The 15,225-nt window shown below is 28.0% G+C and overlaps 2 protein-coding genes across 2 annotated transcripts; one reads left to right on the top strand and one right to left on the bottom strand.

Moving 5' to 3' along the window:
- Positions 1-308: 308 nt before the first annotated feature.
- LOC124921021 (very-long-chain (3R)-3-hydroxyacyl-CoA dehydratase 2) lies at positions 309-3,223 on the top strand. Its single transcript, XM_047461620.1, has 10 exons — positions 309-453; positions 531-616; positions 698-745; positions 834-922; positions 995-1,048; positions 2,030-2,097; positions 2,189-2,235; positions 2,359-2,456; positions 2,701-2,834; positions 3,005-3,223. The coding sequence occupies exons 1-9, from the start codon at positions 392-394 to the stop codon at positions 2,809-2,811; spliced, it is 663 nt and encodes a 220-aa protein (XP_047317576.1). The 5' UTR covers positions 309-391; the 3' UTR covers positions 2,812-2,834; positions 3,005-3,223.
- A 302-nt stretch (positions 3,224-3,525) lies between these two features.
- LOC124921023 (aquaporin TIP1-3-like) lies at positions 3,526-4,478 on the bottom strand. The gene is made up of 3 exons (XM_047461621.1): positions 4,346-4,478; positions 4,015-4,265; positions 3,526-3,937 (listed from the first exon to the last, which is right to left on the bottom strand). Exons 1-3 carry the CDS (start codon positions 4,476-4,478, stop codon positions 3,563-3,565), a joined length of 759 nt encoding a protein of 252 aa, XP_047317577.1. The 3' UTR covers positions 3,526-3,562.
- Positions 4,479-15,225: the final 10,747 nt, after the last annotated feature.

Raw genomic sequence — 15,225 nt, 5'->3', positions numbered from 1 at the left:
CGTTTAACGCATAATCTTGTGCTATTTTAAATAAGAGTTTACATTTTTCAAAAAAAATAATAATAATTCTTTTTGTTTATATTAATTATAATTGTAATTTTTTTATATAATAAATATTTTTTAGTTATAAAATTTGGTATCCAAATTAATGTAAGAACACGCGTAAGTGAACTTTAAATTTGATATAAATATGACTTTATATCACCACGAAAATTGTACATATTTAACGACCTACACCAAATTTATATAATTAATTTTTAATCATAAGAATAAATATTAGATTATTTATATTTGAGAAATGTGAAGATTAATAATAGTAAGGATAAAGAAAGAAAGAAAGGAAAAGAAGAAGAAACCAGGAGACCAATCGTTTGGAGATTGAGTAACAACAATGTCCGGATCCTTGTCGAATCTGTATCTCGCTGGTTACAACTCTCTTCAGGCCGCTGGATGGTCATTCCTCTTTCGTCCGCTCATCTCTTTCTCTTTCTCTTTCTACTCTATATTTACTGATACTTCTCATAATGCAGGACAATATCTCTGTTGAAGATATTGAATAACTTTATTACTGCCAAATCGTTCAACGGCGCCTATGCCTCTGCCGGAGATCAGCTCTGTAAGTGGCTCAATGAATTTCTTTCTTTTCTTCCATTAATTATTACTTCTTCTTAGATGCTTATTCTTATCTTTTCTCAAGGTTTTCTACAAGCTTTCGCTTTCTTGGAGGTTATTCATGGAGCAATTGGTAGATAGATGATCCTTCTTCTGAGACTAACTAATAATACTTCTTTTCTTTTTTTCTATTTTATTCATTTCTTCCTTTATTATTATAGGTATTGTTCCTAGTGGATGGGTTAATCCCTTATTTCAATGGGCAGGAAGGTCCAATTTCCTATTGCTGATTGTTAGACCAATTTATGAGGTACAATTAATATGACTTTAGTAGGGTTTTTCTATGTTTTGTCTTTTCACTGATGAAATATGTTAAGTGTAGGTCCAGGAGCTACCTGCTGTTTACTTGACATTAATTGCTTGGTGCCTAATTGAGGTAAGGAAGATGTCTACATTGGAAAATAGTAATTTAGATCATGTTTTTCTTCAATTGCTATGATTTCTTCTATAGAATTGCTTTATTGAATTTCCTAGAATTGCATCTTTCACATGGTTCTTTAAACCAGTTAGAGCAATGGGAAACTTTATGCTAAGTGAGATAATGATTGATACTGAGTTCTACTTTGAAAAGTGTGTTGGGTAACATTTACCAATCTTTTGTGAGTGATGTAAAGTGCTTTAAATGTAAATTGATTTATAACCAAGAAAGGGGATGAAATTCCTAAAGAGTAAATAGACAGCATGTGCCTTTTGAATTTAAATGTTTAGACATTACTTTTGAACATGAACTTAAATGTTTCAATTTGGAAATCAAAATGTTTAGACAGTTAAGAAGTAGAAGTAACATGTGCTTTTTTCAAGAACAAATCAATGAAATGCCTAGGTACCTACCTCTCTCTTTCTCTCATGTAGCCCAAATCAAATCATTTAACTTTTATTCAGCTTATACACTGATATTGATATTGTAATTTTAGAATGTATTGGTTATATATTATGGATAAAATGTAAAAATATTATGTTCACTAAGATAATATTTCTTTATCAGTAATAATAATAGGCATGAAATCCAACTACTATTACGTTTCAATTGAAAATCTTCTAAATTCCTAATAAATAGTAAGCATATAACTAGAGTTTTATATCATTATATCAATATGTTTTATTACAAGTTCTTCTATGTATTTCTAACAAAAAAAATCTTTAAAATATAGTTGTGACTATTATCTTTCATGGTATTCAAAAAGGCATATTCTTTTGTGTTTTATCGTAACATAAATTCCTTAGAACTCGTGCAGAACATGAATGTATGCTTCAAAATGGAATGGAGTAGTATAGATGGATTTTATTAATTCATTGACTAACCTTTTCTGGATTATCATCTTGTTGATATGGATCTAAAATAAGAACTCTGCTACAGGTAGTCAGATATCCATACTATGCTTTTACTTGTATAGGAGATTGCCCGTACTTGATCACTTACCTCAGGTCTGTTATTCAATCAAAATTCACACTCTTAATCACTTGCATATTCTTAATTATTTGAGAATATTCTGATGTTGTACTATGTTTCAACTAGGTACACAGCATTTATTGTATTGTATCCTGTTGGGATGATTGCTGAAAGTAAGTTCATTAATCTCTTCATCTTTGCTTAAATGTCTAATATTTTCCCCTGATTTGATGTGCCTTTTAACACTTTTAGTATCCACCTTTATGAAGCTTGATAACTGGGTTATTCTTATGTAGTGTGGCTCATGTACCAAGCACTTCCTTACATAAAAGATAAAAGTCTCTATGCAGATTCATTTAAAAGTCTTCATTTTAGCTACTGCGACCTGGTTAAGGTAATTGATTTATTCTATTGATTAGTAAGAAAGTGGTAGAAGTCTTAAATGTTAGTTACCTTCTTAACTTTCTTATTGATCATATTGCTGTACGAGAAGCCAACTGAAACATTATCTTAAATAAATCTTGAAAAAGAAAATCTGGCTCAAGTTTCGTTGCCTTGTCATGCCCAGATGATTTCTCTAGCAGATAGTTTTATATCATCCAAATATTGATCACGTTCCACTTGAATCATTATATCAGGTTATACTTTTGGTGTACCCACTTGTCTTTCCCAAGCTTTACCTGCATCTATTCAGGCAGCGGAAGGCAAAGCTTTTTGGTAAAACACACGAGAAGAAGAAGAGAAGATGACAAACAAAAACCATTGAGCACCTGTATGTTTTGAGTCCATAAGATTTTATTATTCAAGAACTTGACAAGACAGATGCATTCTGGTTTCTTTTCTTTCCTTTCCTTTAAGAACGAAAAATTCTGATAATTAACTTGCAATTATGTGTTGAATTTACTTTCTGGTTTCACTTAACAACTTTGAGTGCTGCAACAGGTATTAATCTTGTAAGATTTTTGGGGAAGCAATGGGCTGCCTAGGAAGCTTGAAATATGGTGTGACTGTATATTGTCAAGTTTGTAAGGAGAATGAATACCTCTTTTGTTTTTGCATTTGAATTATAGCATGTAATGGAATGATTCAATACTCACAATATGTTGGTAAAATCTGTCGTGTTTAATTGAATTAATGCTATATATATTGGAGTTTGGTCTCGGAAATTTCTTGTATTATATAGCATTAGTATTGCCAATAAAACATTTAGCATAAGAAATTGAAATGAATAATGCTTTGGATTACAAATAAATGCAATAGAAGTTGTTTTTTCTGTTTCTCTTTAGCATTAGGGACTGTTTGTTTAATGATATTGTAGGTAGAGAAGAAGGAACATTAATTAGAAGAAATGCTCAAATTTTCATTATTGTTCAAGAACAAGACAAATTTCAGGAAATAAAATACAAATACTAAATTAACCAACAAACCCAACACCACCCATTAATTAATTTCAACCAAACCAAATTAAACAGATCAAATTTGAATTCCCTGTTTTGATCACTAATCGGATGTTGTGGGGAGTTGCTGGTGGGTGTTGACACCAATGAAGATAACCTCGTACACAACGGCTGCAATACCTGCACCAACAAAAGGTCCAAGCCAGTAGACCCAGTGGCTGGTCCAGGTCCAGCTAACAACAGCTGGGCCAAAAGACACGGCAGGGTTCATGGATGCACCATCAAAGGCACCACCAACCAAAATGTTGGCACCAACTATGAAACCAATAGCAAGAGGTGCAATGATTCCAATGTTTCCTTTCTTGGGGTCCAGGGCGGTTGCATAAACCGTGTAGACCAGACCAAAGGTCATCACAATCTCCATCACTACTGCGTTCCATTCAGACACACCTGAGGACAGGCCAAAAGCAGAGGTGGTCTGCATGCAGAAGGCAAATTAATTAAGTGATTAAATTTATAATGTAACTAACTGTGTAAGTAGTTATATATTAGTACCAATCCACCGGTGGAGAACTTAAGAAGAAGGCAAGCAACAACGGATCCGAGTAATTGGGCGATCCAATAAAGAACACTTCTTGCCAAAGTGATGTGGCCACCAATGAAGGCTCCAAAAGTAACAGCTGGATTTACATGACCACCGGAGATGTTAGCTCCGACTGAGACCGCCACAAACAAAGCGAATGCATGAGCCACAGCCGCTGCCACTAGTCCAGCCGGTGTGGATGAGCCATCGTCAGTCAGTTTATCTGTCCAAAATCCAAATCATGATCAGTTCACGGTGAACCCATTAATAAAAAATGCATAAATAAATACAATGTAGACTTACTAAAAGCCATGCCAGAGCCTTCCCCGGCAAAAACAAAAATGAGGGTGGAGATGAACTCCGCAAGGGCGGCTTTTAGCGCATCAGGGTGGCTCGCCTCCGCCGGAGACCCGACAGCGATTCTAGAGATAGGCATTTTCAATTTTATGTGGAATGAATTAAGGTTAAGGCTTTCTCTTGTTGAAAACTTTGCTTCTTAATTGCAATAATAGTTAGTGAAGACACACATATATATATACTACCTACAAGCCTTCCAACTCCTTCTCTCATTGTCACACTCCTCAAATATATGTTTAAAAAAATATCTATTAGATAAGTATGTATGATATTTAGTAAATTGAAAAATATCATATTTATCTGCTAAGTCAAATTTATTTATGTATATATATATTTTTAAATATGAACTTGACCAAGTGTATATTATTTATGAGTTAATTGAATATTTGCTTGAACATTAGGATGCAAGGATCCACTAGGCAACAACAATTTTTATTTAAAGTTATATTTTTTTTGTTATTAATATATATTTAATATTTTAAATTAATTATTTTATAAAATAAATTTTTTAAAATAAATTTTTTTTTATTTAGAATATTTTAATAAATTTTTTAATTATAATTATATATATATATATATATATATATATATATAATGATAACTTTGAATTAAATAATTTTAAACAATGATTTAATTTTATATTGGAATAATGAAATTTGTAATAAGATTAACTATTTTATATATTTAAAAAATATATAATATTGTTATTTATTTATTAGAATAAATTTAAAAAATATATAAAAAACATTCTATATTTTAATAATATATTAAAATGGCTAATTTTTTAAAACATTTGATTCTAAATTATTATTTATTTAATTGAATTTTTATTTAGTAAATATTTTAATAATTATTTAAAAATAAAAGTATTATAAATAGAATTTTATATAAATTAAAAATAAAATTTTATTAAAATTTTAATAAAATATTGTTTAAAAACATTTAATTTAAAATTATTATAAATTTTAACAGTTATAAATCAAATATATATACATATATATCAATTAAAATTATTAAAAAAAGTAAAAAAAAAATTAATTATTGTATTACTTTTTTATAATAAAATAATTAAATTAAAATATTAAATATATATTAGAAACAATATTCTATAATAAAAAAGAAGAGTAACGTATCATGCGGTAGTGACAAAAATAAACAAAGTTATAATATATTAACTGCTCTTCATTTCAAATGAAGTTTTAAATTTTATTTATTTTTTCAAATTTTAAAAATGGTATTCTTAGACATGATCACTAACATTTAAGAATCGGAAGAAAGATTTTTTTTTTTTTTTTTTTTTTATAGATTTTTGGTATCAATACTTTGCAAATAGAATTAAAACTCGTGACCAAAATGAATTTTAAAAGTTGAAGTTAGATTTATGTATTTGAAGAGAAACCGTATGTAATATTAACTAAAGAAAATATGATTTACATTTAACCCACTATGAATAAAAAACGAATGGATTAGGTGGCAATATTTAATTGGCTTATCCCCAAAGGTCACATGATCATGAGAGCTTATTTAATAACTTATTTCATATGATCGATCTGTACTCCTGATAGAATTTACAATAAATTAATTATGCCAATTATTCATATTCTATTATAAATTTAAATATTTATGATAACTGTATGTATTCATTTAAAAAAAATTTAAAATTTCAATTTTTTTTAAAAAAAAATTATCAAAATTTGAGATATTTATTTATAATTTATGCAAAACATTACAAACAAAAAAAACCCAAATTAATGATGACTTCTAAATAAGAATTAGGTAAATGGACTTGTAGGTTAGTGGGTCTTAAATTAAAGTGTCATTGTACTTAATCTAATTCCATTAAATACAAACAATTACACCTCACCGACTCTAATCCCGATGATTTATTAATTAAGTGTTAAATCTTATTTAATCTAAATGATTGGTTAGTATTTATCTTATACACGAATATATGTATTTGATATTATATTTATAATGTTTAATTGTAAATCATCTGATCCATGCCGTGCACAATAAAACATAGGAAAATTATTTTGTAAAGTAAATTAATCGAACGTTAATTCGATAGGTAATCCTTCCACAAAAACTTAAAACAAACAGTTAAATTAAAAATAAAAATAATATATATATATATATATATATATAAATTTTGAATTTGAGACATAATCAATATAATATTTTAACTAACAAATTAAATAAGTTTTAATATTTTAAATTCAACAATAAATTTGAATATTTTACATATTGGGTATATATTTTGTATTTGAATGTAATTTTAGTGATGTAAGTTAAATATTTATCTTTGTTTGAATCTTTCACATAAATGTAAATGAATATAAATATAAATAACTTGTTGTTTAATATACGGAACAATCGAAAAAACCTTATGTACAAAATATATATTACACAAAATTCTAAAATAAATTAAAAATCAAAATGTAATTTAATGTTTATATTATTTATTCGAGACCATTGTTTGAATTCCAATGACTAAACTATTAAATAATAATTTTACCTTCTTTTTATTATTTTAAATGATTTAAATAAAGTAGAAGTCATTGATTATGAGTGTGGGTATAATTCAATCTTTCCAATTTTTTTATTATTATTTTTATTTTTGTAAAAATTTGAATGTTTAATGAACAGTAATTAAGAAATTGAATAAGAGTGGACCTCTTAGAAATTATTTGATGTGTAATTGCAATCATTTTTGTGATGTTAAATTTTTATCGACATATTATTGACGTATTTTAATCTTTATAATGTATTTAGAGATATTATATAATACTCAAATTAACCAATTATGTTTTATTTTTATTTTGAAACATTTTAAGTGGTTCTAGATGACCTCTAGTTGGTGTATAATTGCTATAATTTTTGTCTTGTTTCTTTATATGGTTGTTATTAAAAAATAAATCTAATATTAGAATATGTTTTATATAAATAATATATCTAGATGAGAACTTGAATCTGAATCAAGAATTAATTATCTTAAATTATCCGGTTAATTATTTTAATTTGGACGGTGGATCGTAATTAGCTAGTCTCTGCCAACAACTAATCAAACTAAACATTCTTTTTCGGGTTTTGGGACCTAACTTAATTAATCAAGTGAAATAGTTTTCCCTTTTTTTAATTATATATTATATATATAACTAACTAACATTCAAGCTTCATCAGTCAACTGCCGGAGGATGGGATTAAGGTTTGATTACCTATTAATTAAATTATTCAAACTTAATTAAGCTCTCGACCGGCCCATTTTTTTTTGTTGGGACAATTACCTAGTTTTAATACTCATAGATTTTGTTGGGCCAAGTCTGTTTTTTTCCTTCAAAAAGGATGAATCTTTATAAATAAACACTCATTCTATTTATATGTCAATAAATTAGTTGTTAAAAATTACTATTTTAAATAATACAACTATGCATAATTAATGAAGATAAAATTATTACAATTACACAATAAATAGATTTTCAAGAACCGATTAAAATATTTTAAAATAAAAATAAAAAAAATGGACTAATTAAAATAAACAAGATAGAAAATTCAGTGAATTCTTATGTCTTTTTTTTTTTAATTAAGTCTTTCATGCAATTTTTTATAAGTAGAAAATAGTGGATTTGTTATTTAAGAATGTAACATTATATATATATATGCCCAAGTTACAAAATAGTTAATAATATCGATTTATAATTTTTTTAAATAAAATATAAAAAGTTCCCTATGTCATTTTTTTAAATATATCTCTTAAACACGTAAATCTTTATAAAATAAATAAAAAGTTTGATATTTAATTGAGTAACATTACTGATATGATTGTGTCATCCAATTTATTTGTTTTGACTTTTAAATTTAAATCTTCATGTTTATCTTTAATAAAAAAAAAAAAAAGTGACACTTTAATCATTATATTACTTTTAATTGTTAAATTTTATTTATAATTTTATGTATGCATATATATTTTGTAAATAAATATTGACTTCAATGTTTATCCGCATATTGACACATGAATTAAATTGTAAAACAAAGTATAAATTATTATCTATTTTTTGTTTATTGATTAATACTTAGTTGTTTGCCTAATCGAAAATAGGACTACTACTTGGAAGGCTTCCCCGCAATAGAATTAACGTTGTTGAAGAGATAATGATTATTCACCATTGATAATGAACGAATTGAGACAATTGTTGTGAGGACTTCAAACTCTACAGCAAGCAAATGTAAGAGTGTAAAAAATAAACTTGACAAACCTAGTGTGTATCGATTATTAAATTATAAAATAAATAATAAATTCAACCAAACTCAATTGTCGTGTTATGTCATTTCGATAGGAGATCATTATATATATATTATGATAATAACCAGAATGTTGAAAACTTGACATTTGTGATGTATATTTCCTACCGAATTTATGACGAATATATAATTAACGACATATTTTTTATTTGTTTAATAAATATCTGTATTACGGTTGTCAATAAATATTCTGATGAACATAAAATTCATCAGAAATATTTGTGACGGTTTTTCCTGTATGTCATATTGTGATGATATTTCTTACATAATATATTCCGTCACTTTTACTACGAAATTTATGACGAATATTTCGACAATGTTTATGACATAATTTCATTAGAAAATTTTCATTGTATTTATTATGGAATTTACGACAATATTTTTTACGGATGATTTCATTAAAAACTATTATGTAGAAAACAGAATGTTTTCATAAGAATATCCTAATTAATATATTTCTCAGAATGTTAGAATGTTTTGATTATTCACCATTGACAATGAACGAATTGAGACAATTGTTGTGAGGACTTCAAACTCTACAGCAAGCAAATGTAAGAGTGTAAAAAATAAACTTGACAAACCTAGTGTGTATCGATTATTAAATTATAAAATAAATAATAAATTCAACCAAACTCAATTGTCGTGTTATGTCATTTCAATAGGAGATCATTATATATATATTATGATAATAACCAGAATGTTGAAAACTTGACATTTGTGATGTATATTTCCTACCGAATTTATGACGAATATATAATTAACGACATATTTTTTATTTGTATAATAAATATCTGTATTACGGTTGTCAATAAATATTCTGATGAACATAAAATTCATCAGAAATATTTGTGACAGTTTTTCCTGTATGTCATATTGTGATGATATTTCTTACATAATATATTCCGTCACTTTTACTACGAAATTTATGACGAATATTTCGACAATGTTTATCACATAATTTCATTAGAAAATTTTCATTGTATTTATTATGGAATTTACGACAATATTTTTTACGGATGATTTCATTAAAAACTATTATGTAGAAAACAGAATGTTTTCATAAGAATATCCTAATTAATATATTTCTCAGAATGTTAGAATGTTTTCCAGAATGTTTCTCTTGAATGTTAGAATTAAGTTGAGTATTACGACAATGTTAGAATGTTTCCCAGAATATTTCTCTTGTTTTCATAGAAATATTCGTTAAAATTAAATATATTTTTCTCCTAATTTTTTCTTATAATACATTACATATTTGAAAACTTTAATAATAATATTTAAAATAATTAAATAACTATTTTTAAAAGTATTAAGTCAAAAATAATATTCACTTAGAAACAAAATACAAAATGTATCACTCAACCGTTACTAACATAAAAAAAATATTAACAAAATGTATCAATATTGTTTTTAATAATTTTAAAAAAAGTGAAAGTTAGGCTATACTCTCATTTTAACTCACAATTCTTCATTCAAACTGCTACTGCTTTGCTTTAACATTTTGCTCCAACTTGATTTGCTCCAACTACTTTATTGAGGATCTAATTCATATCCTTGCACACATAAATGCATTAGAGGTACTTGTAGGTGCTGTACTAATAATGAACACCAAAACTATACATGCCAATAAAAAATTGAATAAAACGTCACTATTCCCGTTGGATAAGCAAAGACGCTACTGCCTAGTTCTTTTTGCATTCTTTCAGTTAATGCCCCTATTAAGATAAGAGGATTATAGCGAGCGTAGCCCTATTAATAAGCGTTAGTGAGCGCAACGTTTTACCAAGAATGGCCATTAGGGGACACCCACAACTTTTCACTAGTTAGAGAAGCCCTCTTTAATACATTAAGAAAAAATGTTCATAGGGGCCAAAAAGACTCGGTCATAGGAACTTATACCACCTACGTGCTGGGCTTCCTGCCTTTCCGCCCTGCCTACATAAATAACAGCCCTTCAATAGCAATCTCCAGCCCAAAGATGCTCGGTTGAATAAGTGAGAAGCTCTTCTCTAGCCCTAAAATAGATCTCCGTGACAAGGGGACAATAGCGGTCTGTAGCGCGCGTTGAAAAGGCCGGAAAGGTATGAAAAATCTTTTTTTTTATGCCGGACACTTGCCGATTTTTTTATAAATGGAAGAAAGGGGATAAAGAAAAAGGGGGTTCCCTGGGGCGACACGATATTGATAGAAGCTTCTTTTTCATTCTTGGACAATGAAATCGAGAAGAGTTCAATATTGCAACCTGATAGTTTATGGAGCTATCATACTTCCTCGTAAGGGCGATTGGGTGTGCAATGAATGGAGGCCAAATACTGCGGCAGCTCGCCACGGAGCTTGCTTAGCTGGCGCCATAGTTTTGTTTCATTAGTCGGCACGAGTTACCTTGCCAATTCATCCAGTAATATCAAACTAATTAATTATTTTCTTCCTAATCACAAAATACACAAGGAACTATCACGTTATAATATGGTATTGTAAAAGGTAATCACATAATGAATTATAACTACTTTATCCATGCATTTGATTTCAACACGATTGTTCCACTAAAATGGTGATCTATTGACTCATTTTTTCATATAGGTGGAAGAATACCCTTTAAATTTGACCAAAGTCTCATGATTTCACGACAATGGTTATATATATAATAACAAAATGTCAGTCTAGCAAACAAAATATAAATTGTGGATCATTTTTTACTAAAAAATAAATTATTAATTCCTAAAAAAGATGAAGATTCCACAACCCCAAGACTGACTCTTCTTCTTGACAATATTACTACTAGTATAAGGTAACATTGTATTGTAGCAAATCAGTTAGAAGGAACCATCAGTAACAAAAAATAAAAATTAGATGACTAAGTTACTAGTTCATGTACCCCTGAAACCAAGTAGATTTGTCCTTTTAAGTACCCTTCTCATTTCCATCTTCCAAGAATGAACAACTAGAAGGCTAATTTCTTGCACTACCAATAACAAAAGAGACAATAATGTAAGATGACATACTTGAAAACAGTTGTAACATGTCAAAAGACCAGACTATCAACACTCGTTAACATGAGAGAGATGCAAGTTGCTGCTAATATGGTTTCTTTAGTGCAGAAACATATACACAATTACATTTTGAGTGAAAAATAATTCTATTACATTTTTATTGCTAGAGATTACAAACAAAAAAAATTAGGAAGTTTCTTACTTGTGTTATTCGTGAGCTCCTACACTAACTTTCTCCTAAGTCGTTCTGATAAAAAAATACAAAAGTTATAACACGTATATTTGCATTAAAAATAATTTGTAAAATTGAAAGTGTACCTCATCATTATTTCGTCTTTCACAAAATACCATTAACTTGCACATTTGGGCCTGCATATTCTATTGTCTTTTTAAAAGTTCCGCAATTATTACATCTGCTTGGAGCTTTTCTTCTTTCAAATCTTGTATTGTATCCTTCAATATCTAATTTTTTTTAAACTTGTACCGATGAGGATTCTTGATCATCCAAATAGGAGCTAGCAGTCGTACTCATACCCAATATTCTCCTTTTTTAGGCCCACACACAACTATGACCCATAATTCATCATCTGTTTTTTTGTTTGCCTCCTCACAACCATCATTAATTTGGTTGAGCTCTCTAAAATTATCCTAGAAATACATACCAATAATATATTTTAAAAAATCAATATAAACATTTAACACCTTAGTAAATTTTAATATCAACTTATATGTTAACATAAAAAAAAAGAGCTTATCATAATTTGTACCATAATATTACCACGTATAAGGGATTTTCTTAAAAGTTTAAGGGATTTTTTTGTTAAACACATATGCATTGTAATTGATATAAAGATAACTTATTATACCACTACTGCAACTGCTCGTGGGCCACTCCAACTACCATCCTTTTTTTATGTGTCCGATAAAAAGACTCAAAATATTGTGGGTGACCTCCCTAGCTCCACTACCTAAATAAAGATTACAGATAAAAAAATATTTCAATTCTCTTACCATAAATAAGGATATTTAGCTTAAGAATAATGGTAATCATCTACAGACTTTAGGAAAATTATTTTCATGTTTTCTTCTTAATTGTTAGTGTAAATCTCTATACGATATATGTAGGACATGAAAAGTATGATTTCAAGTCATCTGCATACATGGTCTTTAAGCATCCAGAAACATACTATCAATGGAAAATTTGATACAGTTCCATGTTATGCATATTCATCTATAGGTTCACGAACCAAATGTCTGGTTTTCACAAAATGTCAAAAATACAGAATTGCTAACATAAAAACAACAAGGATAGAAGATGAAATTATGTTTACAATGTTCCTGCTGATTTTTAGCATAGAAGTTGAAACTATGTTCGTAATTATAAGAAGAAAAATGTATATTTATTGTGACCTTATGAAATAAAGAATACATGTATATGAAATCTTATATCGGTCATTTTGATAAGTTTTTGTCAACTTGATCAAAATACACTAAAACATATTTGTTATAAATCTATAATAAAAACTCCTAATCACAATCATAATTTACCAAATATAAGTATCTTAGAATTATAACAAATATTTCTCAAAAAAATGATTACATATAAAAATAAAAATATTAATGGACTTACAAATCATTTATTATGTTTTTGAATAGTTATGAAGCCTCCACAATATGTGGAGCCCATAGATGCGACAAAATACTCTTCCCGACTTATTTTTGCTTTCTCACTTTTCTTCTTGTACTCGAGATCGGCAAAAGTTCTTTGTATTATCTCCCAACTATCGGGATTAATGAACCATGACTTTGTGTTGTTTTTTCTCGTATCATATACCACATTCCTTATCTTTTCACCCACTTTTCTTTTGAATATTTTGTGGATCTCTTCCATTTGAGTTTGATTGTATTTGAATTTCACTTGTCATACAAATAATTGAAAAAATTAAGAAATAAACATTCAACTATTTGAATTGTTAAAATTGATCGAAGTTGGTTATAGAATAACTTACCAAAAGAGTTTAAATTGTTTGAAAAATTAAAATGTATTTTTTTCTATTAAGGTATTCATCACAAATGTTGGAAACCTAAATTCAATTAACTTACGTTGAATTCACTCCACCATAAGTTTATTACTTCTTTTGGCGCTGTTTTCTAATTAATGTATGGACCTCCTTGCCAACAAGATGTTATCATCCTATTCAACTTTCTCGTAATATCAAGTTCAAAGCTGTCAAAAGTATATAAAACAAATTATAAGTTATTGAATTAATTAAAAATATTGTACTTATAAGAAATGAAATATAACTTACTTAAGTCTGCTGGGTTTGATTTCCAAAATATTATGTACAATTTCATTATCTTCAGATGACATTACCTCTAAGGAAGCTAAAATATCAATGATTAGCCAAAATATTATTCATTAAAGTTTGTTTCTAAATAAAATACTCATTGTGTACTTCATAATTAATTAGTAGTATAATTATGAACAAACAAAACTTGAATAATAGCAATAATATTCGATATGATTTTGGATCATATAAATATTTGACCAGAGAGACAGTAGTACTCATCCCCTATCATTCATCTCGATCAATACATTATATATAAAATTTAAATGGAAATAAAGAGATAAAGATGAAATATAAAAAAATTCAACAAATTTCATCAACTGTTTGTTTTAAGGATCGAAATAAAAACAATAATGATATTTTGTGTAGTTTTAATGGTGGTGTAGGTTTATCTATCACCTCTTTACCTGTATCCCTTTAAGCTTATTTTCTTTAGTAGATTTGTGATGTGAACTATTGAACCTTAACGAAATCAATCCACCATTTTCCCAACTTTCTCTCCTGTTTGTTGGTCCTATTTCTCTTAGTGTCTCTATTGAAAGCACTTGTAACCCATGAAGCACCAATTAGTATATACATGTTTTTATTATGACAGTTCCTACATTATTGAAATATGCATGGAATCGAACAAAAACAATGAATAATCAATCATTACAACAAACAATTAGAATCTCTCATAGTCTATACATAGCACATGAAGGAACATGAGTTCAATAATGGTTTCTATGCACATGTGGTTGGAATGTATATGTTCATGATAAATAGAAGGGAATGGTACCATGGATGAAAAGAAAATTTGGTTTCTAAACATGCATATAACAATTTCTTGAGGTTATTTAATGACAAGTGAATTAATAGATGCATTCAACTAAATTCAGATCAAACTTCTTTATGGAGTTCTTCCTAAATCAATCAAGAGTTGACTTGGTCCTATTTGAATCATACTCTATTGTTCTTAATAGGAAAGGTAAACTTCAGATTGTATTATCATATACAATTCAGACAAAGAACCTAATAAGGTTAGGACACATTGATATAACGAGAAGTAATTAGTATTCACACTTGAGTTTTTCCAATCAACAGGGCCGACAAACTCTATCACTCTATTAGTACGCCAAAATAAAACAACATCCAAGCCTTTTAGACGAGTCGAAAGATGACCAGAAAATCACTCATTTTGGACACGCTC

This window comes from Impatiens glandulifera, chromosome 1 (genome assembly GCF_907164915.1).
Source record: "Impatiens glandulifera chromosome 1, dImpGla2.1, whole genome shotgun sequence".
NCBI lineage: Eukaryota > Viridiplantae > Streptophyta > Magnoliopsida > Ericales > Balsaminaceae > Impatiens > Impatiens glandulifera.
This window is presented reverse-complemented; position numbering and strand designations above follow the sequence as displayed.